Source organism: Eschrichtius robustus, chromosome 13 (genome assembly GCF_028021215.1).
Source record: "Eschrichtius robustus isolate mEscRob2 chromosome 13, mEscRob2.pri, whole genome shotgun sequence".
NCBI classification, from domain to species: Eukaryota; Metazoa; Chordata; class Mammalia; order Artiodactyla; family Eschrichtiidae; genus Eschrichtius; species Eschrichtius robustus.
In genome coordinates this window covers 27,741,636-27,768,634 of record NC_090836.1, presented here as the reverse complement: position 1 = coordinate 27,768,634, position 26,999 = coordinate 27,741,636, and the positions used below count along the sequence as shown (strand labels likewise).

The following is a 26,999-nucleotide window of genomic DNA, read 5'->3' as shown; positions in this document are numbered from 1 at the left end:
ATAGGCAGAAAATGCTTGTGTGGAGCCAGCAATTCACTCTTCAGAATCTTAGTGCCATATGCCCTGCACACGCCTCAAAACCCCAAGCAGGGGAGTAGATATTTTGAAAAGAATTTCACAAATGCCAATGAGCAACTGTTTCCTGAAAGATGCTTTAAGGGCAGAATCTTAAACTGTTTAAAAAGGAATCAGATACTGATACTATGCTTTATAACTCTTCAATACATGTTCTCATGTGATTTCATTTTAAGCAGGAAGATTTTTTTTCCCCTAAAAACACTGAATCAAAACTACTAAAAGTTCTTATAGCCTTCTCCATATGTATATTTATAACATATTCCATATGTTATATTTAAAATAATATCTATATAAATTATCATGTTTTATAGGACCAGAATGGATGTTTCTTGCTCGTGGGGAATTTCTATCCAAATCTGTCATCAGTTAATTGTATTCTACCATGCAGAAGGAAGATGTGGTTTTGTATAGGTATGTGTCTCTGCATTCCCTGAAGTCCATTCTCTCATAGCAAGATGAGTCAACTTAGGAAATAAACACTTGATTTTGTACCACAATTCATGAGATGCATCAACATTTTGATATGTCATTTTTAAATGTATTTACAGACATCAAAATCTTCAGTGTGGTTCCAGGTGATAATTAAAAATTAGATCACAATGATATTTAAATGTCACATAATTAGTCTATCATCTCAAAACACAACTTAAAATCTTTAATTTTGTGTTAGACACCTTCATTCCAGTATTCCTTCTCAGTATACTAAAGAGCAAGGTAATCAAGGGAAGTTATCACAAGTGAGCGATAGGGGCAACTCCCGCTATTTATTGGCACTATTGTATGTTCTTCACATAATTATCTAATGTAACCCTCTTAATACTCCCGTGAAGCAAGTAGCGTTATCCCCTCATTTTATAGACGAGGAAGCTGTGTCCTAGTGAGGCTGGGTAACCTGCCCAAAGTCACGCAGCTGCTAAGTGACTAAGCTAGGATTCAATGCAGGTCTGTGAAAACAAAGTTCGTACTCTGCTACCACCTTTTAACTAAGAGAACTCCCCCTGGATCTGGGGAATAAGAAAATGAGAAGGTAAGGGAACAAAACACAGACTTTGTGTTCTATTAAGATCATGCAATAATGCCATAACTAAGGTCACGTGGTCTCAGGGAAGAGTTCTAATCAGGAAAAAATTTATCACCAGGTTCACATTACAAGAAAAAGAGAACGCCCACTATGACATGCAGGCATTATTCCTTTCCCTGCTTCATAATATAGTGTCACAAGAATAAACAGTCTGGTACTTTAACATGATCCTTCAGGAAGCTTTGGGAGCAAAATCCAAGCCTAATTGTGACCAGCACCAGTATTTTTCGAATCTATGTCCTCTATACTGTTTATCCAATTCGAAAGAGGAGAATAGGCAAGTGAGAGCTTTTAATCTGAAGGTTTAAATTACATCCTTTTAAGAGAGGGTGGGGGAGGAGGGAGAAAGAGCCTGCACTGAGAAGAACAATTTGGTTACTTGCACAAGATCAGACAGGAAGTGACAGCAAAGAGAGAAGAACTTTGCTCTTCTCACACCCAATTTAGTATACATTAGACTAAACTGTCCTTTGGGTTTAGCAGAAATTAAAGATCAGACACCAAGAAAATGTAATATATACTCACAATCAATAACTGAATTAAACTATCCCAAGCCTAGGCAGAATATCAAAGTAATAAGGTCACATAAATATTTCTGGTGATGATTCCCCAGAGTTAAAACTTTGTACACATTAGTGAGTGCCTCACATGGCACGAGGCATGCAAACTTATCTCTGTGTATCCTGTAAGGGAGCACCTTAGTTTAAAATAGAACTGAGAGAGAGGGGCTGGGATCTTCAGCAGGTAAGCTATGTTGAACTTTGGTCTATTAAGGGACATCTCAGGTCATGAATCTATTCATCTAGATTTACAAATGAGGAAACAGGATTTTTATTTTATGTTTTTTTTAACAAACACAGCTCACATTGTTTCAAGGCACTGTTCTATGTACTTTACAACTATTAAATGATCTATGCCTTGTAAAAATGTTATGAGGTAGGTAATATTACCTCCATTTTACAGATTAGGAAACTGAGATACAGAGATGTTTAAGTAACCTGCTCAAGGCCACATAGCTGGTAAGTAGCTGAGCTGGGATTCAAACATAGAGAGTCTGGCTCTTGAGCCTATCTTCCTGACCACCAGGTTATGGTGTATCACTCTCTGTTTTGTTTTTGTTTTTTTTACGCCACATACAACAACCACTGTGTTTTCAATATCTGATCTTTCCTTTTCTCTCACACCCATACTGAATCTTTGTGTACCCTGTGACCTCCAGGCACCTGACTTTCCAGACTCTGCCTGAGTTCTCCATTTCTGCTAACAACAGGTAATTCATCCTCTCAGCCATGCTCCAAACCTTGGCTTTATCTTTGAGCTTTCCTTTCCCCTTCATCCCATGATATCTTAAGTAATGGTCATTTATTTATCTTAATCCTCCTTCTCGACTGGTAGTTTTCCTCTTTGAATTTACTGCAGTGACTTGAACACAGTATATGTGCAATATAGATTCACTGTATTTAATCTGAATACCCAGGTTTACTGAGCTACTTAGCTATAATGTCCCAGTAAAGGCCTAGGTCTCCAGGTTAACTTCTAGTTCCACATTCTAAATGATGACCATCCTCACAAGCTCACCAATACCCCCCTGTCCCCCACCCTCTCAGTCCCAGTGGTTCTCATGACACTGCTCTCTCTTCTTCTTTCTCCTCTTAGACAAACCTCTATGTTCCCCTTTCGATTATGCTTGTGCTCTCTAGGGCTCAGTTCTTGGCCTTCTTCTGGTTCCTACACATTCTATTTTGGCAATATTAATCACATGCTTATGTACATCCTTTTACATTCCTACCCTCTTTCCTGAGCTCCAGATTCGTATTTCATCTGCCTAATTAATATCTCCAAATGGATGTCTTGCAGGTGCCATAAACTGAGTAGCATAAAAGTAACTTAATCAGCAACTCTACTCCCTCCCCTCATTGCAAACATAATCACTTTCCTTCTTGTCTGTCATCTCAACCAAGGCCTGCAGAGTTATACTAAAGTGCCGTGTCTGAGATCACATAGCTGGGAAGTAATGGGGCTGGGATTGGAACTCACCTCTTAATTCTAAAGCTTTCATCCTTAACCAATAACCCATAATGTCTCCAGAATATTCCATTTTTGTTTCAGGTATCTTTACCTGGACATTCCACAAGTCCTTTAAATTCATTATGTCTAAATCCAATTAATTTTTTTGCCCCCCAAATATGTTGTTCTTTCTATTCTCTTGTAGTTCAGTAAATGGTACACCGTCTGCCACTTCATCCAAGCTAGGAGTTGAACATGACTCATTCCCTACATCCAGTCACGCAGTTCTCAGAAATCTCTCTCCCTTGTCCTAACCCTCTGCTTCGTCCAGGACCTCTTCCTTTCACACCTGTACCCTGCTCCATCTGTTTTTCCTTTCATCTGAGTCATTTTTCCAAAACCCACAGATGTATAATCATGTCACTTCCATGCTTTAATTAAATGCCTCTTAGGCCAGATAGTATTAGGCTTATGGAAAGTTTGAAATAACATGGGAAAATACCTATGTTTAATCCTACAAAACAGGATGCAGAATGACCATACATTATGCTACTGACATATATTTGTTAAAAATATCAGCTGAGAAAAACAAGCTGGAATGTTAGATATCAAAGCATTTTTCTCTGGGTGGTGGAACTATGAGTGATTTTGTATTCTCTACACTTTGCTGCATTTTCTTGATTTTCTATGAGGATTATTAATTTTTACTCAGACTTTTAAAAATCTTTTTAAAAAAGTCTCCATTGTTTTCAGGGGAAAAAATAGAGCTTAGGCACACAAACCCATTGCAATTTATCCTTAGCTTACATTTTCTTTTTAAGCCTATCCTTCTACTCCCACACTCATTTCACTAGCCCTTCTGGCCTCTATTATGAGGCCAGAAAACCCCTAAACATGGCAGCTACCCTTTTGTTTCTACTTCTCACACCTGCTCTCAGCCTAGATGCACTCCTCTTCCCTACCTCCCTGTTCCTGTCTATTCTGGACCACCAGCACCTCCCACTCCTCCTTCAAGCCCAATCCTGCTGCTTCTCAGCAGCCTGTCCCTCACCAGCATTCCTTCAGGCACAGCTGTTTTCTCTTCTGTGTTTCCCAAGCCCTTTTTGCACCATATCATGCTGATTTACTTATGTCTTTCTCCCCTCAGCAGACTGAGGCTTTGTGGAAAGGGCTTGCCTTGTTCATTTCTGTTTCCAGCACCAAGGAGAGTGAGCCTGCACACTGAATTTTTAAAGTGAACAACAGGTGGTTTTATTCAGGTGCAGGCTCTCTGAAGCACACTGTTTCTCATTTCTTTCTTATACCTTTCCAACATACTAAACGGAGTCACCACAACATAAAGAAGTTTCTGAGTTCCCCATCAGTTCTAAGTGAATAATGAAAAGCTAACCTCAAGGCATTTATGAACTATCCACATGGTTAGTGAGGAAACTTTTCCATTATTCTACACATCATTTTAAAATGCCTACAACTTTAGTTGGAGCTTTCATTATAATACTAGCAACAATGAAAGATCGATTAGTAAAGCTGGATAATTTCTTCGCTTGTGTTGCCTTTCACTTTCTTGGAATTAAAGCTGATTTGGCAAAAGAAGAAACAGAGGTGTAGTTTAATACTTGCCTTCAAATCTAACAAGGCCTCAACAGTTGTCCCCTTATCTTCCAAGAAGTGAACCAAAAGAAATTTAAAGCTTTATGGGGGGCGGGGTATAAATTGGGAGACTGGGATTGACATATACACACTACTATATATAAAATAGATAACTAATAAGAACCTACTGTACAGCACAGGGAACTCTACTCAATACTCTGTAATGACCTAAATGGGAACAGAATCTGAAAAAGAGTGGATATATGTATAACTGATTCACTTTGCTGTACAGCAGAAACTAACACAACATTGTAAATCAACTATACTCCAACAAAAATTAATTTAAAAAATAAAAAATAAAGCTCTATAAAAAAAGGACTTGTAGCCCATCATAAGAAATGGATAACCAAAGTAAGCATTATGTTTTACCTCTCAGAAAACTTTGATATCTCATATTACACCCTATAAAATTAATCAACAATTTTAAGAAATACAATTAAACTTAGTGAGGAGAAATTGAAGGAAAAAGAGGAAAAGTGAGTTAACTTGTATTACACCACTGGTTTTCTGTTTGCAATTTACTTCTTTTTTTTTTTTTTAATCAAGCCTCACTTTCTTTTTTAAAAATTAATTAATTAATTAATATATACATTTTTATTTTTGGCTGCGTTGGATCTTCGTTGCTGTGCATGGGCTTTCTCTAGTTGCGGCGAGTGGGGGCTACTCTTCGTTGTGGTGCGCGGGCTTCTCACTGTGGTGGCTTCTCTTGTTGCAGAGCATGGGCTTTAGGCGCGCGGGCTTCAGTAGTCGTGGCACGTGGGCTCAGTAGTTGTGGCCCACGGGCTCTAGAGCGCAGGCTCAGTAGTTGTGGTGCACAGGCTTAGTTGCTCTGCGGCATGTGGGATCTTCCTGGACCAGGGCTCGAACCCATGTCCCCTGCATTGGCAGGCAGAGTCTTAACCACTGCGCCACCAGGGAAGTCCTGCAACTTACTTCTGAAGTGCTTTTCTGTCATTTTTCCCCCTAGGAGATAATTATCTTTCTTAACTTTTGAGTATGTTCAAAAGTTATAAACCCTCAAGGCTTATATAAAACTATAATAAGTAAAATAGCAATTAAAAAACCAGAAATAAGCAGGAAATAAACATTTACATTTTTAAAAAAAATATATGTTTCTATAAGTCTCTACATTGTGGACACCACCTTCATCTATCTGCCCGCTTCACTACATAATTTCTTTCATTTTTGGTGAAAGGAAAGATTAACTTTTAAAAAATCTGTTTCTTAAAAAAAAAAAAATCTGTTTCTTTTATATTCTTGATAAAATTGCTATTATTATAGTTTTAATACATTGCTACTTTGAGCTTATGTTGGCAATAACAGAGTTCGTTATTTATATAAACGTTAGTCTTAAAAAGTGCATATCTACACACTGATATTTGGCTTGCTGTATGAAATAGAGAGGAAGGAAATACTTTGAATAAATCTCAGAAAAAACTACCAATCAACCCATGGAAATATAACCTGGATATTAAAAGACTTGTGAAAACTGTGAAGAGAAATTTTCATTTCCATGGCACAAATTGATGAGTGCAGCATTCAACATAGTGCATTTCTACTAAAGCTCACCCACTGAAGCCTACAAATCTGAGAAAAGATAACTATTTTTAATGAAATTCATTCTAACCCATTTACCTGAGTCTCCTAATATAGTTTAAGCTATTTATGTAAACCCAAATTCATCATGCCAAACAAGAATTATAATACTGTTGTTATCCCCTGATGCCCTCAAGTACCATTCCTGAGTGCTCACATGCATACACACTACGATAGTTGTTGACCCCTACCTTTCCTGTAACTTACGGGTTTTAGTATGTTTCCTTACAATGTTGTATAGATGTTATGGAAAAACCCGAACAAACTTTTTGGCTCACCCAATAACATCTTCTTTTTAGTAGATTTCAATCTGTAATCTGCTGTAATACATGATTAACCTTAATTTAAAGATACTATTAACACGTTGTGATTGAAAGCTAAAGGTATCATAAGGTGCTAAAATTTTTCTTTGATTCTGAGATTTTAAAGAATTATCTGCTTACTTTGAGGTGTCTGGCTATATTTAGATCACTGGTGCAAAAAGTTCAAACATTGGAAAAGTGTTGCTTTGCTAAAGTATAGTAGAGTCAACAGTTTCAATGAGGTAGGTATTATCTTTTACATGGTAAAAGTAACAGTATTCTATATTCACCACTGTAAGTGATTCTTGATCAAAATACATCAGATAATCAGTGAAAGAGTTACACAAGCTGAGACTATTTTCAAGTCTGTACTCAATTATTAATAATGATTGTTCAAGATCTATTTTAATATGTATCTACTTTCCTGAACTATCTTTGCAATTCTATTGTACCCCCACTTTCCATCCCCCAATCCCTCATTCTTCCACTCCTGGTGCGCAATTCAGGAAATGTCCATTAAATTTAATTCTGGTTTAAATGAAAGTTAATAAGACTATTCTGATGTAAATCTCTATATCGAGTTATATAAAGACTGAGGTAACTTTTTTTCAGTTGTCTGCATAGTGAAACTCAAATACTCCATGATGTCTTAGAAGTTCAACATATTAGATGGTTTAAGAAGCAGCTGACGGGAGGGATAAATTGGGAGACTGGGATTGACATATACCCACTACTATATACAAAATAGATAACTAATAAGGACCTACTGTATAGCACAGAGAACTTTTCTCAATACTCTGTAATGAACTATATGGGAAAAGAATCTAAAAAAGAGTGGAGATATATATATATATATGTATAACTGATTCACTTTGCTGTACAGAAAAAAGTAACACAACATTGTAAATCAACTATACTCCAATAAATTTTTTTTAAATGTGTATGTTGGGAATGACCATGAAGTTCAAGTCATCGGGGTGCAAGACATTTGAAAGGACATGTTAGGGGATAAGGTTGAAATACTGGGTCAGGGCTTTGGAAAGTTCTCCAACTGATACAATGAAATCTTTCTACATAATTTTTAAGAAATATATAGCCATTTAGAAATTTTTAGGCAGAATAGTATGTGATCTAAGCTTCTCAGAGTGACAGCATATTGCAACAGTGAGAAGCATGGAGTTAGGCTGGAGCTAGACTGCTGGGTTTCTCAAACTTTTTTTTTTTCTTATCTGCCAAAGAAAAGTATTGGGCAGTAGGAAAAGCACTAGCTTTGAGTTAGGCAAATCTGCATTGAACTCTCTATTCTGTCACTTATTAGATTTGAAATCTTAGATAAGCTACTTAATCATTCTGAGACTCAGCTTTATTATCATTATATCTATAGTGCTAGGTTGATATTAAATGAAATAATTATGTAAAGTGCCTAGCAGTTAAAAGATGCTCAGTTAATGGTTACTATCATTTTTATCATTATTATGTAATCTCATAGAATATATGTCCTCTAAGAATATGAACTAAAGGTTTTCATCGTGTACATAATTGTTTTAAGGCATCGAATAGCGCTACACCGTAGAAGTGACATGAAAACCAATTTGAGATTACAAACAGGAAGATGGGTCAGATTGCCTGTTCCTTCAACAGATCGCTGGTTGCACTGTAGTGTTAATAGTTTTAGAATCTTGTGTACAGCACTATTTTATCTAGTTACTTTTAAAGTTATTTGTAAATAATTTTCTAAATATAATACAGATCTGCGAACTGAGAGATCCACTACATTTAGGTCTTAAAGAGAACAGAAAATCCTGCATATCCTGCCCAGATATGTCACTATTTGCTAGATATAGTAATTTTTCTCTTTTTAAAAATATATGACAGCTAGCTCAAGTTTTTAGTAAATGGTATTAAAAGGAACATCAGGATGCTTCACATTGAGTCTGTGTCATTTTATAATTTGGTATTAAAACAAGAAGACATCGTGCAAGGGAGGAGCACTAGTAAATTGCGTCCTCTTTGGACAAAGCTGAGAAACATCTTTTTAGTTGCAAGGAGCAGCACAACAGAACCTGCTATAATCATATACAGATGATGAGAATTTGTCTAATGTTTTATGGTGAATCATTGATGAGGCCAGCAGAAGGAAAATTTGTAGAAATAAAATCACCTTGACAGTAGAGTACCAGGGTCAAAAAGCAAAGTCAAGTCAATGTCCTTAGCTTTAATAAAAACAGTATGATCTGTCATCAACACAGCATTTTTACACTCGTGGACAATGCACTCTGAGATCTCCTGCTGTGTTTCATTTGATTTTTACCAAAACCAACAAAGGACAACTTATAGCTGGTGATTCATTGTGACAGGAGAAAGCCATAAAGATACGCATGTTTAGACCCTTGTAAATAAAAAAAAAAAAAAAAAGCAGCAGCTGACAATCTGGAGGGCTATGCTAACAAAGGAATATACCTACATACAACAGCACAGAATTATTATATTATTATCACTAAGGAGAGACTTAAGATCAGACTCAGTTTATACTCTTCAACTAAAGAATTTTAGAACCCTTTAATTAGAGAATTTAATTGATTTGTTCAAGGTCATAATGTTGGTTAGTGGATGAACAAGAAGTAGCATCAAGATTTCCTGGTTCCAATTGTTTAGTCTACTATATACTACTAACTTAAAAATTTTTTTAAGTTTATTTTTTATTTTTAATTGTGGTAAAATACACTTATCATCTTAACACTGCTAACATTTATGTTTGCATTTTGGAACAAGGAAAGGCAATGTAACAAGCACTAAAGCAGCAAAAGAGAACACGTTGTCACCATGAAGAAATTACATTCTAATACTCCTTTTTGGATGGGCGACTCATGTGGTATTTGGATCAACAGCTCTGCAGAGAAAATTTCCTTTTTCTTCCCACATATAGCATGTGCCAACCACTGCTTAAATGCCCATTAGGAGAAAGACCAGATGTACTATTCCATGTCTCACTAATTTAATAGGAAGCCCTATTAAGTCTCTCCCAAACCAAATAAGACTCATCTATGAAAATGTATACATAATAATATATGACAGGGGGAAAAAAGTAGTACCCAGCAACCACAGGCATCATCACCAATTAAAATATTTCCCTTAAAAAAAACAGCTCTTACTGTTTTACAAATAGTTGCTGGTGGCATCATCCCAACTGTAAAAGAATAGATGTGAGTCTTGAGTTCCTTGGTTCTAAACTTTTTTTCCATTCACCGTGATTTAAATACAGAGACACTAAAATCTACTATTATATCGAGATGTAAAGAGATTCACTTTGCAAAGTCCTGTTTCTTTAATGTTTCAGATATTGTTACCAAGTATGATTCACTTTCTCCCACTCACTTCCTTATTTAAACTTTCTCTGCTTGAGAGTCAGCATTTAAAATTAATTCACTAACTGGAAGAAAATAAACTACTGGCTCTTTGCCTATTTGTGATTTTTTTCAGGATCACTGTAAATTGAACTATAAGATAGACTTCATTTTAAAGTTCTGAACACATCAGTCAATCATTTTTTACTCTAATATTTTAGTATCAGTCCTTTTAAATTTCTGGCTATGTTAGTGCCACTTAAGATACAGCATCATAAAAAAAATTCTAAATAGATTTAGGACTTGGATTTATCCTTTACAAATTTTCCTATAATTGTCCAATTTTCAATTCTCAGCTCTCCTACAAAGATTGTTGTTTATAACCTATAAGAGAGACTAAACAATGGAAACTTTTCTTGTCTTCAGAATTATAAACAACTCCCCACTCCAGGGAACGCTATGATAATGCTTATATACCATCTTTGATCCAAGAAATTCCAAGTGCTTTGTAAAAGCCATATTTACTGATCTTTCCAAAGCACTATATTGACATGAATAAAGAATACAAATGCAATGGTCTTGTTACTGAAATTGTATAAAAGTTTCTGCTATAGCACAGGTAGACTATGAACATACTTCACCAGCCAATCAGCTCTTTGTTAGCTCAGAAATGCCGTTCAGGTGGTTCATCAAACTGCTGCTCTGATTAGAAAGGAAATGAACTTCTAGTTTGCCACAGTCTCTAGTCTATTCCTCATGGCTGCTGCATTCATTGACATTTCCTGCAATTAGGCATTTACACTTGTGACTTCTTGCATCAGGACACAATACCGGCCTGAGAGTCAGGGCACAAGGGGTCTGGACTTTTACTGTGAGCCTGGAAAATCACTTAAGCTTTCTGGGACTGTTTTTTCTTCTATAAATGAACTACTGAACCAAGATGATCTTCAGGATTATATAATTTCCTGTTACTTAGACCATAAATATTAGGGATGCAGCCTTAACATTTGGGCAACAAATAACATTTTCTTCCGATGTAAGTAAAAACAGTATGTTTGTGGTTTTCCTATAGCAAAGTCTTCACACTGTTCTGAATCTTGAAATCATAATAGAGAGATGAACAGAAATTACATAGAAGAAAAAGTGGAATATCTCCTCAGAGTAGGGGAAACATGCATCATCAGCTAGAGCTTGAAAACTATTCAACCAGTGGTGTGGGTGATCTGACTTATTCATCACATAAATGCTATAAAATAGTTTTCAAACCATAGTGGAATAGTCAGTGCTTGAGACTTCCCTGGTGGTCCAGTAGGTAAGACTCTGCGCTCCCAGTGCAGGAGGCCTGGGTTCAATCCCTGGTCGGGGAACTAGATCCCGCATGCATGCCGCAAGAGTTCGCATGCCGCAACTAAGTCCACATGCCGCAACTAAACATACTGCAACGAAGATCCCGCGTGCCACAACTAAGACCCGGTAGAACCTAAATAAATAAATAAATATTAAAAAAAAAAAAAAGTCAGTGCTTCTTCCTAGTTATGCTTTACCTTTCTCTCATGGTGCTGGTCCAGCTGTTCCAGTTCTAGGGGGCTTTCTCCATCTTCCCTCTCCTGTACCTTGGCTTCTGTGTCTGCCCTTCCTTCTTCCAGGGGGAGCACTGGGCCGACATGTAAAGTCCTGCAGCTACTGTCAGAAGCATTTTCATCACAGTCATTTGTTGTGGGGGATGCAGGGTCTGTGGCTGTTTCCTGTCTTTCTCCATTCACTAAGTTTGTATCGGGCAAGGGTTCAGAAGTCTGAATAGGAGTATCCGGGCTAAGAGTGGCCGCTTTATCCTCCTCACATTCCATCTGGGTTTGTGCTGCTACCATACCGTTAGCCACACAAGTCTGTGCACCCTGAGATTGATCTGTATCATTTCCCTGCTTCTGTGGTGAGTGTTGGGAGAGGAGTTTTTGCTGAGGTGTGGTTGTCAATCCATGCCTTCCTGGGGTTCTAGGTGCATTTAGGTTCACAGCAGAATCTTTTTTCAAATCACTGTAATTTGATAATGAGCTAAAAGATAAAATACAAAGGAAGTATGAAAATGTTGGCATGGACAAGTTCTAGAATAAAAACAAATTTATTCTAGCTGCTTAGGGATATTTAGTGAAGACATTTTTTTTCCCTCTGATGGTTTTAGAAACATAGGTAAGAATATCCCAGAGTAATTCTCAGTCTTTTAGGATGCTAAACATTTAAATAAAGATGATAAGCCTGAGCTTTACATATAGGGTTGAAAACATTTCCTTGGGCTGTTTATTAATATACCTAGTTAGTAAAGACTTAGATGTGCAAAATATTTAATAAGGCCATCTTATCCCAAGATTTTTACTTTCTTAACATTTTAAAAACGAGTATAGTTAGCCCTCAATTTATGAACAGGTTAGAAACAAAGGTTATTTTTCTTTGGAAAGCAGGACACATTTCTCAAAAACTTTATTGCACATGTTGCCATAGCCTCCTAACTTGTCTCTCTGCTTCCACACAGATCCCCTCCAATCTAGTCTTCCCAAGTTTGCCACAAAGATCAAACTCTCAGGGTTTTCCCAAACACTTGAAGGTAAATCTGGCATCTTGATCATGGCCTATAAGACTCTATATACTATAGCCCCCACTAGCCCTGGCCTCATAAAATGCTATTCTCTCCTCACTCACTGTGCTCTTGTCATACTAGTCACCTGCTGTTCCCATCCGCAATAAGCAAATGTGCATATCTAAGGGTATTGTAGCTGCCATTCTCTCTGTCCAGGGCAATCTTCCCCAAGTCAATGGTGTGGTTTACTCCTTCCCATCATTCAGGTTTCTGCTCAGATGTCACCTCAAAGAGGCTTAATCCTAATAGTACATTGGAATTTAACTGCCAATATATAACAATGTTCCTATGGAAATATTTATATAGTACTTTAATCTAGGATTCCAGTGAGGACAAACACAAAACTCTGGACTTCAGTCTTGAAGAGATTCTTATGACCTAATGAGGAGAAAAAATTAAAACAGACTAATGCTCTGTGACGGTACAAAATGTGCTCGTCTTGTTCTCTGCTTTATCCCCACCTCTGAGCACAGCACTTGACATGTGACAGTGCTCAATAAATAGTTGAGGAGCAATGAATAACTCATTGTGATGGTGATCATGACAGTAATTCAATAATAGCAGCTAACATTTATTAACTGCCAGAAACTACATTAAGCCCTTTACATTGATTATCTTGTTTCATACTCATAATAATTCCAAAATAGGGACCCCACAAATAGAGAAATTGAGGCTTAGAAACTTATATAATGGGGCCAATGTAACGTGGCTAACAAATAATAAAGCCCGTGTTCAAACCGTGAAGTCTGACTCTAAATCCTGTAGTCTTAACCCCACATTATAATAATACACTGAACAGGAAGGATGGAGTGAGGAACAGGTGAGCAGGCCACATACAAAATGTGGGAAGAAAGTCCAGGGCTGGCATCTTCCTCAGCACAAGCAGAGGTTATGGGATGAGGGCTCATGAGGGATGTGGGGAAAGGGCACAGCAGAAAGGTCCATGGACAATGCTGAGATGTGTGTTACTGTCTCCCTTCACTGTACTCCTCCCAGATCCTGCTGCTGATCTGGACTGGAGAACGGAACAGGGAATAACGACTGACAGTAAGAAAGCAATAAGAGAAGAAAAAAGACACCGTAAAGTTTATCACCACAGGAAGGAAAGGAAAAATCTGGTAGGGGAAAATGTCATATAAAAGTTGGAGGTTGTCAGTATAAGTAAATGTGACACACTCCACCGTTGATATCTGCCTTCTAGGAGCGTATCCCTTAGGCCTAATTTCTCCAAAAGCCCTTGAAGATTTGAATCAAACTGTCCTCCTTTTCCTGAACACATCAGTGTGCAGCAACACAGTGGAAAGATCCTTAGCAGATCCTCTGAACCAAACTTTGGACTTACTTAGGATCTTTGGAAAGGACCACTTTGGATGACAAGTAAGAATTTCCTGTAATAAGTGACATCCAGGGGATATGTGTGTGTGTGGAGGGGTGTAGGATAAGGTGGGGAGGGAAGGTTTAGTAAAAAGCAGTGGTTCAACCAATAAGTAGCAGATTCCTGTAGATGACAAACCATGCGGAGAAACCGTTGGCCTTGCAGTGTCCTTGGGAAAAAACAATGTTCAGTTTTGTGAGAAAATGTTATTTACTTCTTTCTAAAATCCTAAAGTCTTTCATAGGTCAAAAATCCTAGTTTCTCTTACTCTCAAAAAATGAAAACAAAAACAAAAAATGGAATAATAAACCACAGTAAAAAATAAATAAATAAAATTCACTTGCTCCAAATACATCCTCCAAATCACTCCTATTACTAAACCAGAGCTACTTAGATTATTGCAAAGAGCAAAACTATGACGCATGGGTAAGGTTTTGACAGTGCCGTATGATCTTACATGACCCCACTGTAACAGACATTGGTTCTTCCTGTCAATTTACTGTGGTAAATCAGAGCCTGCAGAATCTTGCTCTATTCCACCAAGTGCTAGTTTAAGCTGTAATAACTGGGGTAAAACCGGACAGCCACACTGCACATGGACCTCACTGAACAAGGAATAAAAACTTCCATTCAAGTCCTATAGATCCAATGCAACACTAACCCATACTTTTTAGGGTCTGTTCCTACTGGAAATACCTCATTAAAAACATATAATTATTTTTCGTACTGGCAGTGGACTCTGCCACAGGTAACATTCCTTCACCAGATTGGCCCAAATGCTCACATTACATCCTATCTGCTCTTAGAACAATTTTGCTTAAAATGCCATACATTACAGCACATCTCTCCTTAGAGCCAACCTTCAAGTTTTGCATCAAAAAATGACTTTGAGGGCTTCCCTGGTGGCGCAGTGGTTGAGAGTCTGCTTGCCAATGCAGGGGACGCGGGTTCGAGCCCTGGTCTGGGAAGATCCCACATGCCGCGGAGCAACTAGGCCCGTGAGTCACAATTACTGAGCCTGCGCGTCTGGAGCCTGTGCTCCGCAACAAGAGAGGCTGCGATAATGAGAGGCCTGCGCACCGCGATGAAGAGTGGCCCCCGCTTGCCACAACTGGAGAAAGCCCTCGCACAGAAACGAAGACCCAACACAGCCATAAATTAATAAATAAATAAATAAAAATTTAAAAAAAAATGACTTTGAATCTGTTAACTCTGAAAGAGTGAAAGAAAACTGATTTGGAAAAATATATTGAAAAAAATTGATATGGAAAAACTGCATGTTTTGTGTATGGAGAGGAGGAATACAAACAGTGGGTTACCAAAATAGTGAGGCGCAGAGGACTCAGTCTTTGGAATACTGACCCATTCGGGGCTTCCCAAAGCTACCCCCAAATCTGAGGATACAGGCTCTGGCATGCACTATGGATAGGGGTCAGGGCTCCATCCCCTCCTTTTATTATGCAGTCACTGGACCTGACCCTGGGAATCTGCAAACATGCTATTGAATCAACTTGCCATGAGAACCAAAAAATTTTCAATGGAAATAAATCATTCTAGGAAAGATTACTATAATTTAAGATATCAACGGTATTAAAAATCCTACTTCTGAGGGGGAGATGTTGAAGTTTAAATATTTATGACTCAAGTTCCCATAATTGATTAAGAACAAAAAATGAAGACAGGCTTCTGAACTACTTTTCTCTAGAACTTGTTAGTACATATAGTCTCACAAGCGAGGGACACTGCAGTTTTGTACTTGGTCACAATTTCCAGAAGATGTTAAAGTATTTCTAAGCTATGATTCATTACATAAATAACAATGCATCCTGCAAATAACTAATGAAATCATCTAATGGGAAACCATTCCCAAATATTACACTAGAATGAATGGAAATATTTGGCTTCAAGGATGAAAGTGAAGTTATACATACTGTTTAATTACATACAGACTTTTGGTGATACATAATAAAATCCTTCTGATAAAATTTTTTAAAAATTCTATTTAAGTCAGTGATGGGAATTCTAAGAAAAAACAATTGAAGGTCATATAAGTAGAAAAGCAACTTATGTGAGCTTTTTTTTATCTTTAAGTGAGAAATATACATTTCGGCTACCTTTGTGAACCGTCAGGACTAAAGAATATAAAATTATATCTAATAAATATGAATGGAAATTTAGCATGAATTTTGTTATTGCCAGTATCTCTTCACAAACCTAGTACAGTACAGGGGTATGGGGAGAGGGGAAACAGGGACTGAACGGATACAGAAGACCCACATTAAATAAAATGGGTCAGAAAGAAGAGATGGGACAGGCCCACAGGAGTTAAATTCAAGCATATGAAGTGAGAAGCAAAGAAACAGAGACAACTTCCTGCGTTTCCAACCCAGATATCTAGTGACCAATGGAATGACCCCAGGGAGTAACAACACACAGAGTGACATACACAGATACGCAGGAAATGAGATCTACACAGCACACAATGTGATGAGAAGGCTGGGGCACAGAGCACTGCACACAGGTAATATATAATATAATATAATATAATATAATATAATATAATATAATATGAATGAGAATTCATATTAGGGCAAGATTAGTATTTTAAAAGTTCACTCTTTCTAAAGGCCTACCAAACCTAATGGAATAAAATACTCTATTTTTTATTTTAAAATCTGTAACTCTATCATACTTTTTAAAAAACCAGCTTTCTTCTCCCCTCTGCCTTCTCCCATTGTAAGTTAGCTCTTACCTGCCTCCTTCAAAGCGACTGATGAGATCTGATATCTTACTGGGTTTTTCTTTTGAGACATAAGAAGCAGAGGCAGGTTTAACTTCCTCCATCCTTGGTTTTGCACTAGATAAAGCTTTATGCCTGGGGGTTTGGTGTATATTGGACGAAGGTGAATTCTGCAGGTGTAGTGGCTTTGGAGGCACTGTAGAAAAAGAATTAATAGAATTCAGTATTTCACTGATATTTGTTCCTTAACAAAAAAATTCTGGTGTCCTGGGCGCAAAAATCTTTACCATTATCAATCTTTTGTAAAGGGGTCTGTCAAATTTGTACTGAACCTTAACCAAGAGACCTTTATCTATCTTGGACATTTACTCTGTGTCCTGTAGAAATCCCATCTCCAAGATTCAAGTGGTTCTTTTAATTTTAAGTGATTTTAAATATGGCTTTATTAAACATCTATGGATCTACATATGGCTATGACATTCCAAACTCTAATACATAGCAGTTATTTATCTATACAGAGAAAGGAAAGCACTAAATTTGAAACTAATTCCTAGACATACATTGCTTGCTATAAAACAGATTTTCTAATAACAGGGTGATAATGGATATACTAGAAACCAGAGCTAGTAGGTTAGACATAAAAGCCAACAAAAAAACCAACAAACAACAGTAATATAATATTGCACTACTTAAAGCATCTTCCCAGTTAAAAGCACCTTATCTCATTTGACCTTAGATGAAATTTTTTCTTTACAGTCCTCTGAGGTAGATCATTATTTGCCTCCTATGTCTATGAAGTCTTAGAGAGCTTAAGTGATTGGCCTGGCGTAACAAGGCTGATCATATTTCATAACTGGTACCCAGACTCTAGCTCCTTCCATTATTAGCACTGCTCCTCATCATAAATCTGCAAAAGGTGGTTATAGAAGTTCTATTACTATTGTCTGCTACATTAATAGTTGCCTAGCATTAATATACCACAAATCATTTGGTTACTAATAAGTCCTCCACTCAATTAATTGAATAGTAACAGATTATTTCCAAAATACTAAAATCTACAGGTTTTCCCTAACAGATGAGAAATTCTGTAGATGAGAAAATATAATATGTCACAAATGTTTAATCAGTACAGGAATTACTTCAATTTTGAAAACCAATACAGTATCATTTTTCTCTTCAATTAACATTCTGGGTAAAAGAATATATAACTATACATGTTTTAACAAATCAAATAGAATCATCTCCTTTTTTTAAAACCCTTTTCCTAACTTCTGGAGAAAGGGTGGGGAATCATGTCTTCTTCTAATTACATGCCCCATTTTCCCAGAGCTGTTTACCCTGGTTTTCAGTAATCTCATCTCTTTTATGAATTTAGCTAGCTGACAGTTGCCTGATGCTCACTGGCCCAGATTTCATCATTTCTGTGCCAGTTATCAATTCCTACAGAGAAGGGAGAAAAAAACATACACACACACACACACACATATATACACGTGTGTGTGTATATATATATATAAACACAATGAGCTACAGGTATAACAATTTACCTCTTTCCCTGTCAACACAAACAAGAAGAAAATTCCAGTGAAAAAATGAAATGCTTCTTTTTATGAAAATGATACTATTTTCCAAGACGTACTTGGGGGTGGGGGTGGGATGGTTAGTATAGTATCCATTGGAAAGGAAGGGGCTTACACAAGTGTGACATTTGTTCATTTTAAGGAAAAATTTCCTGTGTAGAACAAATATATACCAAAATAGTAAACCAGGACAATATTCCACCCCCCCAAATAGTTTTAATATTAGGAATAATTTCGATATTCCTAACTAGAATATTCAAAGAAGTGAATGTGTTCTTTATCATTCTGTGTGTAAAGATTGTTATAAAATAACTCTTCCATCTAGAGTTTACTCAGTGAACATTCTTTCTTTGATACTTGAAAGATGCAAAGAAAATGATATGTATCAGCCAGTCAGTTTCTCAGAGATGACTCCACCGACTTTTCCCATCTCAATTATGCCTCTTTTAAACTGCATCATAGCACTGTGTACTTTTTCTCTAAAGTGCTTATAATTATTATATAATTATTAAGTAGTAATAAGCAGTATTAAATAATAGATCAGCAATAAAATATTAAATACATTATAGATATAAAGCTTTCTCTTCCACAAGTCTGGAGTCCTGTGAGGGTAAGGAATATGTTTGTTTTGATCATAACTATATTCACGGTAACTACCTGCACAGAGCTTGGCAAATTTGTGGACTACATGAAGAAACTAATGTGTCATCAAGGAGCTCATATTCTAATGGGGAGACAGTTTCAAGATGTTGATAAAGCAGAGCACTGGGTACACAGTTAATTTAGAGGCACAGAGGAGGTCTCTATTTCAGCAAGAGAGACAATCCAAATGTGTATATTCTCTGGTTTATGATACATTTTAAATAAAAGAGCACAAATGCTACATGGTATATGACAAAAATCCCAAGAGGGTCATGAATGGCTAAAGTGTCAGAAACACTGTCTTAGAGGAAAACAATGCATACTCTGATGAAAAGACATAACTGACAAGTGAAAATGATTCTTTTCTCTTGCTCTCATCATTTTTGATTTTTCTTTTACACCATGGAGGTCAACATTTCCAAATGCTCTCTGGACATCTCCTAGGTGTCCTATCAGCACCTCTGGTTCATTATGTCTGAAACTCTACTTACTACTTCTTCCCCCTGCAGCCCAAAGGATGTAAACAGGAAAAAGTGTTCAATCTAACCAATAATCAGAGAAATGCAAATTAAATCCACAATACCACTTCAGCCCCATCAGATTAACCAAAATTTCAAAATCTGACAATACCAAATGTCACTGAGGTGTGAAGCAATGTGAACTAATACATTTTGAGAGGGATTATAAATTAATACAACTGCTAAGACCTCTCCCTCCCTCCCTTCTCTCTCTCTCTCTATATATATACAAACTTACACACACACACACACACACACACACACACATATATATATATATCCAAAATATATATCATAGAGAAATTCTTACATATCTACACATGGTTTTTAATTTTTTTTAACTTTTTTTTTGATCCCAACTAATATTTATTGAATGCCTATTAAGTTCTATGCACTTGATCATATCAATGAACAAAGGGAAAGATAAGAAACAAAAAACATAATAAGTAAACCATGTATCAGAAGGTAGTAAATGCTAAGAGGAAAGGGGAGGGGCTAAAAGAACAACACAGGGGATCTGGAGTGTAGGGAGTGGGGGAAAAGGGCATACTGCAGTATTAAGTAGGGTGTTCAGAGTGGGCCTCTTTGAGAAATTCAGATTTGAACAAGACTTAAAGAAGTTGAGGGATTTATTTGGGGAAGAGCATTCTACCAGGTAGGTGAAAGCTACAGACCAGTGGAGGCCAACGTGACTGGAGCCAAAGGAACAGGCAGAGCAGGTATTGAGGTCAGAGGAAGGGCCTGAGAAGGCAGAACCTGTGGAGTGCTGTAAGGATTTAAATTCCTGTAGAGCTCTGAGCTGAGGGATGATATGATATAGCTTAAATTCCAACAGCACCACACTGGCTGCTAGGTAGAGAATGTAGGGAAGTAGGGTTGGAGCAGGGTAGGAACAGGGAGAAGAGTTAGTGATGCTGAAAGCTCGGCTTCTGTGCACTGGTGCCATACTGAATCTCGGAGACAGAGTTTTGGGTGAAGTAGAAAAGAATAGCTTTATTGCTTTGCCAGGCAAAAGGGGAACAGAAGGCACCTGCCCCAAAAAGCTGTGTCCCAACCTAGGAGGATTTGAGGAGGAGTTTTATAGCAATGGGTCAAGGGTGCGGTTGCTGATAAGATTAGGGTGTGTGCAGGGCCTGCACTCCTCTAATCTGGTCTCAGGTAATCTTGATGAGTTACTCTGGTTCCTTTAATTCAGCCTCAGTTGGAATTCTCTGGTATGAAGAATGCTGACATCTTAAAAAGCTTAAAGACATAGTTCTGTGTATCCCTTGAGATGGAACCAGGACTTTTCCCCAAGGCTGCACTATTGTTTCTTGGCTGCCTCTCCCTTGTCTTTGGATCCCTTCCCTTCCCGGATTAGCAACAGTTCGAATCTGTCCTTTGGAACGCAGAGAAGGTCATGAAGGATGGAGTCAAGAAATGGGGGACAGAAAGGCTTCAGTGCCCAGGAGTCCCACAGGGTCCTGCTTGGTTTCATTATGAGATTACTATATAATGGTGTTTAAAATGAGGTAGTGAGAAATAGTTAGATTCCAGATATATTTTAAAATTAGTTTTCCTGGAAAAAAAAAAGTAGTTTTCCTGAGAGATTAAACGTGAGGTTTGAGAGAAAGAAAGAAGAATCAGGAATGACTCAGACATTTGGCCTGCCCAACTGGCAGGATGGAACTGTCATCAACTGACACAATAGGTAAAGCAATTTTTGGAGAGATCAGTAGTCTAGTCAAGGACATGCTAAGTTTGAGATATCTAATTGACTATAAGTAAAATGGGCTCTACTATAGCCAATTTTATGGATAGTAAATAAAACCAAAAAATTTAATTATTCAAAAATTTCCAAGTATGCAAAATAATTATTGAGAATGAAAAAGAAACTAATTGCCACTGTCTACTGAAAGAAAAACGCATAAGGAAAAGTTATGAGTTAAGTTTTATTCAGGGACCTTACTAAGGACTCAAGCCAGGGAGACAGCCTCTCAGCCCTGAAGAACTGCTCCAAAGAGGTAAGGGAAGAGCCAAGATATATATGAACTTTCTTTTGCTAGGAAAAACATGTAATGAAGCACAGAATGATTACTGCTAATCACAAAGAATAGACAGACATCTCAAGTTAATGATTTTAGTGCTTTTCTATGTAGGGAAGATTCAAGAATCTGGGGTCATTGAAATTTTTCCTTAGATAGGTATCTTAACTATCTAGGGGATGGTATATCCAAGCAAAGAATGCTTCCTGTTTTTCTCCATCCTAAATTCCCCTCAGGATGCGCAGTTGGTGGGTTATTAGCTTGATTCCTGTAGAATTGGAATGGCAGTAACACTTTTTTTCTTTACACCAGTTTAAGTTTGGGGACTACCATTTGTAACATATTATACTTTAAGAATGAAACATTACACATAGAATGCTTTACCTTAGAAGCAGATGAAATGAATTACTCAGTTGTGTAAATTGAGTGTATTTACTTAAATTATTTGAACAATAATGCGGCTTTCAAAGTTGATGAAAATTTTTTAAACATTAAGGCTTAATGATTGAGAAGTGACACTATGTGGGCTTTATCAAAATAATTAACTATGGAGAATGTTAACTATGGAGCTAGTTATGTCTAGCTCCTAAGAGAAAAAGTACATCTTTAATTGCTAAGAAGTTCTTTTGAGTTATGTCTAGCATGGCAGAAAATAGGCCAATATTAAAAGTGGTGAACAAGAAAGACATATTGGAGTTGCTCAGTAATTTGTTTGACTGGTAGGATTGGTAAAAAGTGAATAAACCATTGTTTCCCAAGGCCTTAGGGTATTTTCTGAGGCAAACCAAGCCCTAACTATAGAAGGAATCCATTTCAAAAGCTACAGGCTTAGATTCAAATGAAAGCTTATCTAATCTAAAATTTAGCTCTTTTATCCTTTTGAAAAATATAATTCTTCAAAAATATCTACTTGTTAGTAATTTTTAAAATTGAGATATAACTGACATATAACGTTATATTAATTTCAGGTGTACAGCGTAATGATTTGATATTGGCATATATGACAGTAAGTCTAGTTAACATCTGTCAACACACAGTTACACGTTTTTTTTTCTTGTGATGAGAACTTTTAAGATCTCTTAGCAACTTTCAAATATACAATACAGTATTATTGACTATCGTCACTATCTAAATCCTCAGGATTTATTTACTTATCGGTAATTAATAAACACAAAAACATAAACTTGATGTTGTTCCAGACACATTACTACATAATCACCACTAATATAAGTAGTCAGTTCTCTCCTTTTAAACATCACCAAATATTAGCACTCCACATGAGAAACAAACACATAAAGAAGATTCAATTATGAGCTATTTTTAGGATCTAGATCAGAGTTTCCCAAACTACTGACATTTCGGGTCAGATAATTCTTTGTTAGGGTGGTGGAAAAGGCTGACCTGTGCATTGTAGGATGTTGAGCAGCTTCCCTAGCCTCTACCCACTAAATGCCAGTAGCAACTCCCAAATGTCGTCGCAAGCAAAAAAGCCTCCAAATAATACTCATGGGGTCAAGAGGAGTGCAACAGGCCTGCAAAATTATCTCCAGCTGAGAACTACTGATCTAGAACAACAGTCTTCAACTGAATGAAAATTCCATAATGGATCTTGAAGCCTCAACAGCCTCGTCGTGCATAACTTATAAGGGAGTTGCAAGGAAGTGGGCAGAAAGGTGTCAGTGTCATAATCCCTCACTCTGAGCAGGAAGTCTCCGTTAGCATCCCCTTCATTTCTCAGCCTCAGTCACCCAAATGTTCCTAAGGATCTGGAGAAATTAAAAGTAGCTTCTCTCTACTAGAGGGTGGGAAATACTATCTGTCAGCAAGTCAATAAGTGGTGCTCAATCTATTTGGCAGCTGATCTGACAATACCAAGATGTAGCTTCATTTCAGGACGCTGCTCTCTTTATGGCACACAGTCTAAGTTTTAAACAAAGAACAGCCGAAACTAAAAGAGACATGATGATGGAGCAGGATTCATTCAGTAAGTATTACTGAAGGCCTGCTATGCTGTGTGCTAGGCACAGGGGATGTAGTAGTGTAAAAGGCAGAAAAAATAACCAACATGGATGAGTTAAATATATAGTAGACCAATCTGTAATGAATGAGAAAAACCAAAGCAGGGATGATCAAATATGAGATTTAAGGGGTGATGGTGGGGTTAAAATTTTAGCTAGGGGGGCCAGGGAAGGGCCAAACAATGAGTGAGAATATTTTGAAAAAGAAGTATAAAGTACTCTATGTAGTTTATTTACTATCAGGAAATACTCTGTCGTTATGTAAAATTATATATATAAACCCATATTCAAGATAGGAATTATATATTTAAATAGCAATACATTGACTTTAATATAACTGCAAACAGCAAAAAGCAAGGTCAGTGTTTTCTCCCCTAAAGAAAGAATAGGATTATTTGGCATATGGCAGCTCAGGAAGGACACTGCTAGAATTTATCTCAATGAACTAAAAAAACAATGAAGTAATGCAATGCATCTTTCCAAAACAGTCTTTATAAATAATGAAATTCATGCTTTTGATCTGGGCAATTACATAAAATTGAATTGTATTTATTTCTTACATTTTTTTTTTACCTTATTTGAGGTCAGCTTAGGTCTAATGAGCAAGATGGAATTTTGTATTGTGCAAATAAAATGGCTTAAATCATGATCAGAAAAATTTCTATTTTCATATTCACAGTGTTATAAGGAATATGGCCAAAGATTAAGGTTATAAACTCATGAATGAGCTAGTCATTTGAATCTCCAATTATCTGACCTTGTTTGATAGCCATATCTCATACAACTACCAATAGAGCTATCAGTGAGAACAAAAAGAAAAATATCCCATAACCTGGAAGACTCCATTTTACCCCCATTAAAGATCTCTTTCAGAAATTCTTAAAACATAAGAACAAGAAAGAGACCAAACTAAATACAAAATAATCCAAATAGGAATTGATTTTTCCAAAGTATAGTGATTCTGAAAATGCCTAGTATTGTTTCTTGGCTGAATGTTCAGCGTTTGATATAAATGAAAACGTACTAGAAAGAAACTACACATTAAGCCACAGTGTAGCATAGTTTTGTGTTTGTTACACTTCAAAAGGCCTTGCTCTCAATCATCAAAATTATAATTCTGTGCTTCTTAAAGTTAATACACAGTTTACTAGAAATTTATTTGTAAAAGAAGGTGGTCACTGAACAAAGCATTCAGAGATTTCCACCATTATAATTTTTAAATAGACGGACTCTTTTTCTGTGGATGACTTTACTAGGAAGCCTGAAAAGCCCCAGTTCCTTAATATTGCAAAATCACATTCTTGCTAAGTATATTAAAGCACTGTTTTAGAACAATCTGTTTCACAGACCCTCTGACATCTAGCAAGTCACGACGACTTTCCAACACACACGTTAATTTGTTACATATCTATTATGCAAACAGTAAGTTAGGCTCTTGTACTATGTCAAGCATAATGCATGAAGAAATCACATTTCCATTAAGGGGACATGTAAACAATTTATGCAACATGAAAAGAACCATAATAGAGAAATATATAAGGTGTTTTAGGAGTAGAAACCCCGCCTGAGTAGGTTCACAGACTGACTTTTCTCCTGAAAAAATAAATGCACCCAGTTCTTCCCATTTATAGCTTAAAACTCTTTCTTAGTGATCATCATTCTTCTGTGTTGCCTTCATCAATGAAGAAAGCATGGAACCTGATAAAAAAAACGCGATCAGCATACCTTGTGGCTTTGGACTTGCAGCTGAGTGTTTTGCTGGAGTTTTCCCATTTATTCCCTGAGCCTCTTCATCAGATACATTCTGATCAATCAGTGTGGTTGTGCTGCTTTTCAAGCAAGGTGAAACTATAGTGATCTTTGGACAGGTACTGCTGCCTGGGAGAGTTCAAAAAGAAAGGACAGGTAAATGCAGAGGTGGAGCATAGCTACGTCTCGGGACTTAATTTCTTCTGACCCCATAAAAAAAAACAGTCACAGTTACAAGAGTATGCATTGAAATACTTTTCCCACGCGTGCTGGCCTTGACAAAGAGTTTTCCTGAGAAAGATCTCATTCCATGTGCTTGAGAAACCTTATAATACATGCTGACAGAGACTGCTGACTACTACACACACACACACTCTCTCTCTCTCTCTGTCTCTCTCTCTCTCCCCACCACCGCCCCCCTCCCCGCCCCTTTCCTTGCAGGGCCATGGAAAGGGCAGAATGCAGCTGCTATGATGCAGGTGAAGGAGAGGACCAGAGGGCCCCAGCACTAATCTGTTAAAAGCGTTCCTTTCCAGTATCCAGTCAGTCACCAGTCATTGAGTGGTTCAAAAGAACAAAGCAGGAAAGCACGAACATGACAGCTGACCTAAAGACTCTAGAAGAATGGCTTGATTAAAAATGAAGAAATCACACACACACACACACACACACACCATGCCCCTCTCTCACTAGCTTACTCAGACTCCAAATCAACGTATTATTAATACCCGTTTTCAAAAAAAAAAAAATGACGAGACTATGTAGATAATATTCATATTTAGTTACAACTCAAAAATCTTTGAAACACTGCAGTGCTTTAAAACACTGAAATACATCATGAGGCATAGATGGAGAACAGATCAATTCTTAGTTCAATTTCTGATATAAGAAGTTAAATACTGAATTTCAGAGACTTTTAAAGAAATCATAAGCCAGTGTTTTCTCTTTATACACATGCTGAATTTTCCTTTCTTCTAGTTGACATGGTGATATTAACAGATTAGACCCTGTTTAGGAGAAAATAAAATTTCTACCAGGAAATTCACTATCGTTAAATAAAAGTATGCCATTTAAGAAACTACCATTTGACTAAGAAACAGTTTCATTTTTACAGAATCCAAATATTTAAAATGAGAACTATTAGAGATAAAAGGCCTTAATAATTATTCAAAACAAGAAAAGCTAATAAAACCCAATCAACTTTTTATTGAGTAAAAAAATTCCCTTTTACTTCAATTGATTATTGGGTAATATTGATTAAAAACTACAATACCGCTTTATTTTCTGTGCTCCCCTTAAAATATATCTAGGTAAAACAAATTTTAGAAGATATTAATAGTTCCAAGTATTGTCTGAGAAGTTATTAGAGACCCAATGCTAAAACACATTAAATGAGTTTCATCAGACACCCTTCTGCTAAAATGGGCTGCCAATTAAATAAAGCATTGTTTAGCCAAATAAAGGCCTTGAATGCAAGATTTAAGGAACATTTATTTAACAGCATATTAAAAATTATAAACAGAAGAAATAAAAGCTCAGTCTTTAAATGTGTGATCCTATCTACCTTCTTAGAAAAACCACATGAAGTAGGCAAAGCATATTCCTAAAATCCACAGTGTACCATCCAACCACTTAGCCTTTTAGGGGCATTAGGATGTTTGTT

The 26,999-nt window shown here is 36.9% G+C and overlaps 1 protein-coding gene across 2 annotated transcripts in view; it reads right to left on the bottom strand.

The window, feature by feature from the left end:
* FGD4 (FYVE, RhoGEF and PH domain containing 4) overlaps positions 1-26,999 on the bottom strand; it is a 210,687-nt gene that overhangs the window by 45,070 nt on the left and 138,618 nt on the right. For both annotated transcript variants that reach the window (XM_068560069.1, XM_068560070.1), the window contains exons 2-4: positions 25,313-25,465; positions 16,818-17,001; positions 11,603-12,110 (exon numbers count right to left, since the gene is read on the bottom strand). In XM_068560069.1, coding sequence (XP_068416170.1) covers positions 11,603-12,110; positions 16,818-17,001; positions 25,313-25,465 — 845 coding nt within the window. The remainder of the gene's footprint in view (positions 1-11,602; positions 12,111-16,817; positions 17,002-25,312; positions 25,466-26,999) is intronic.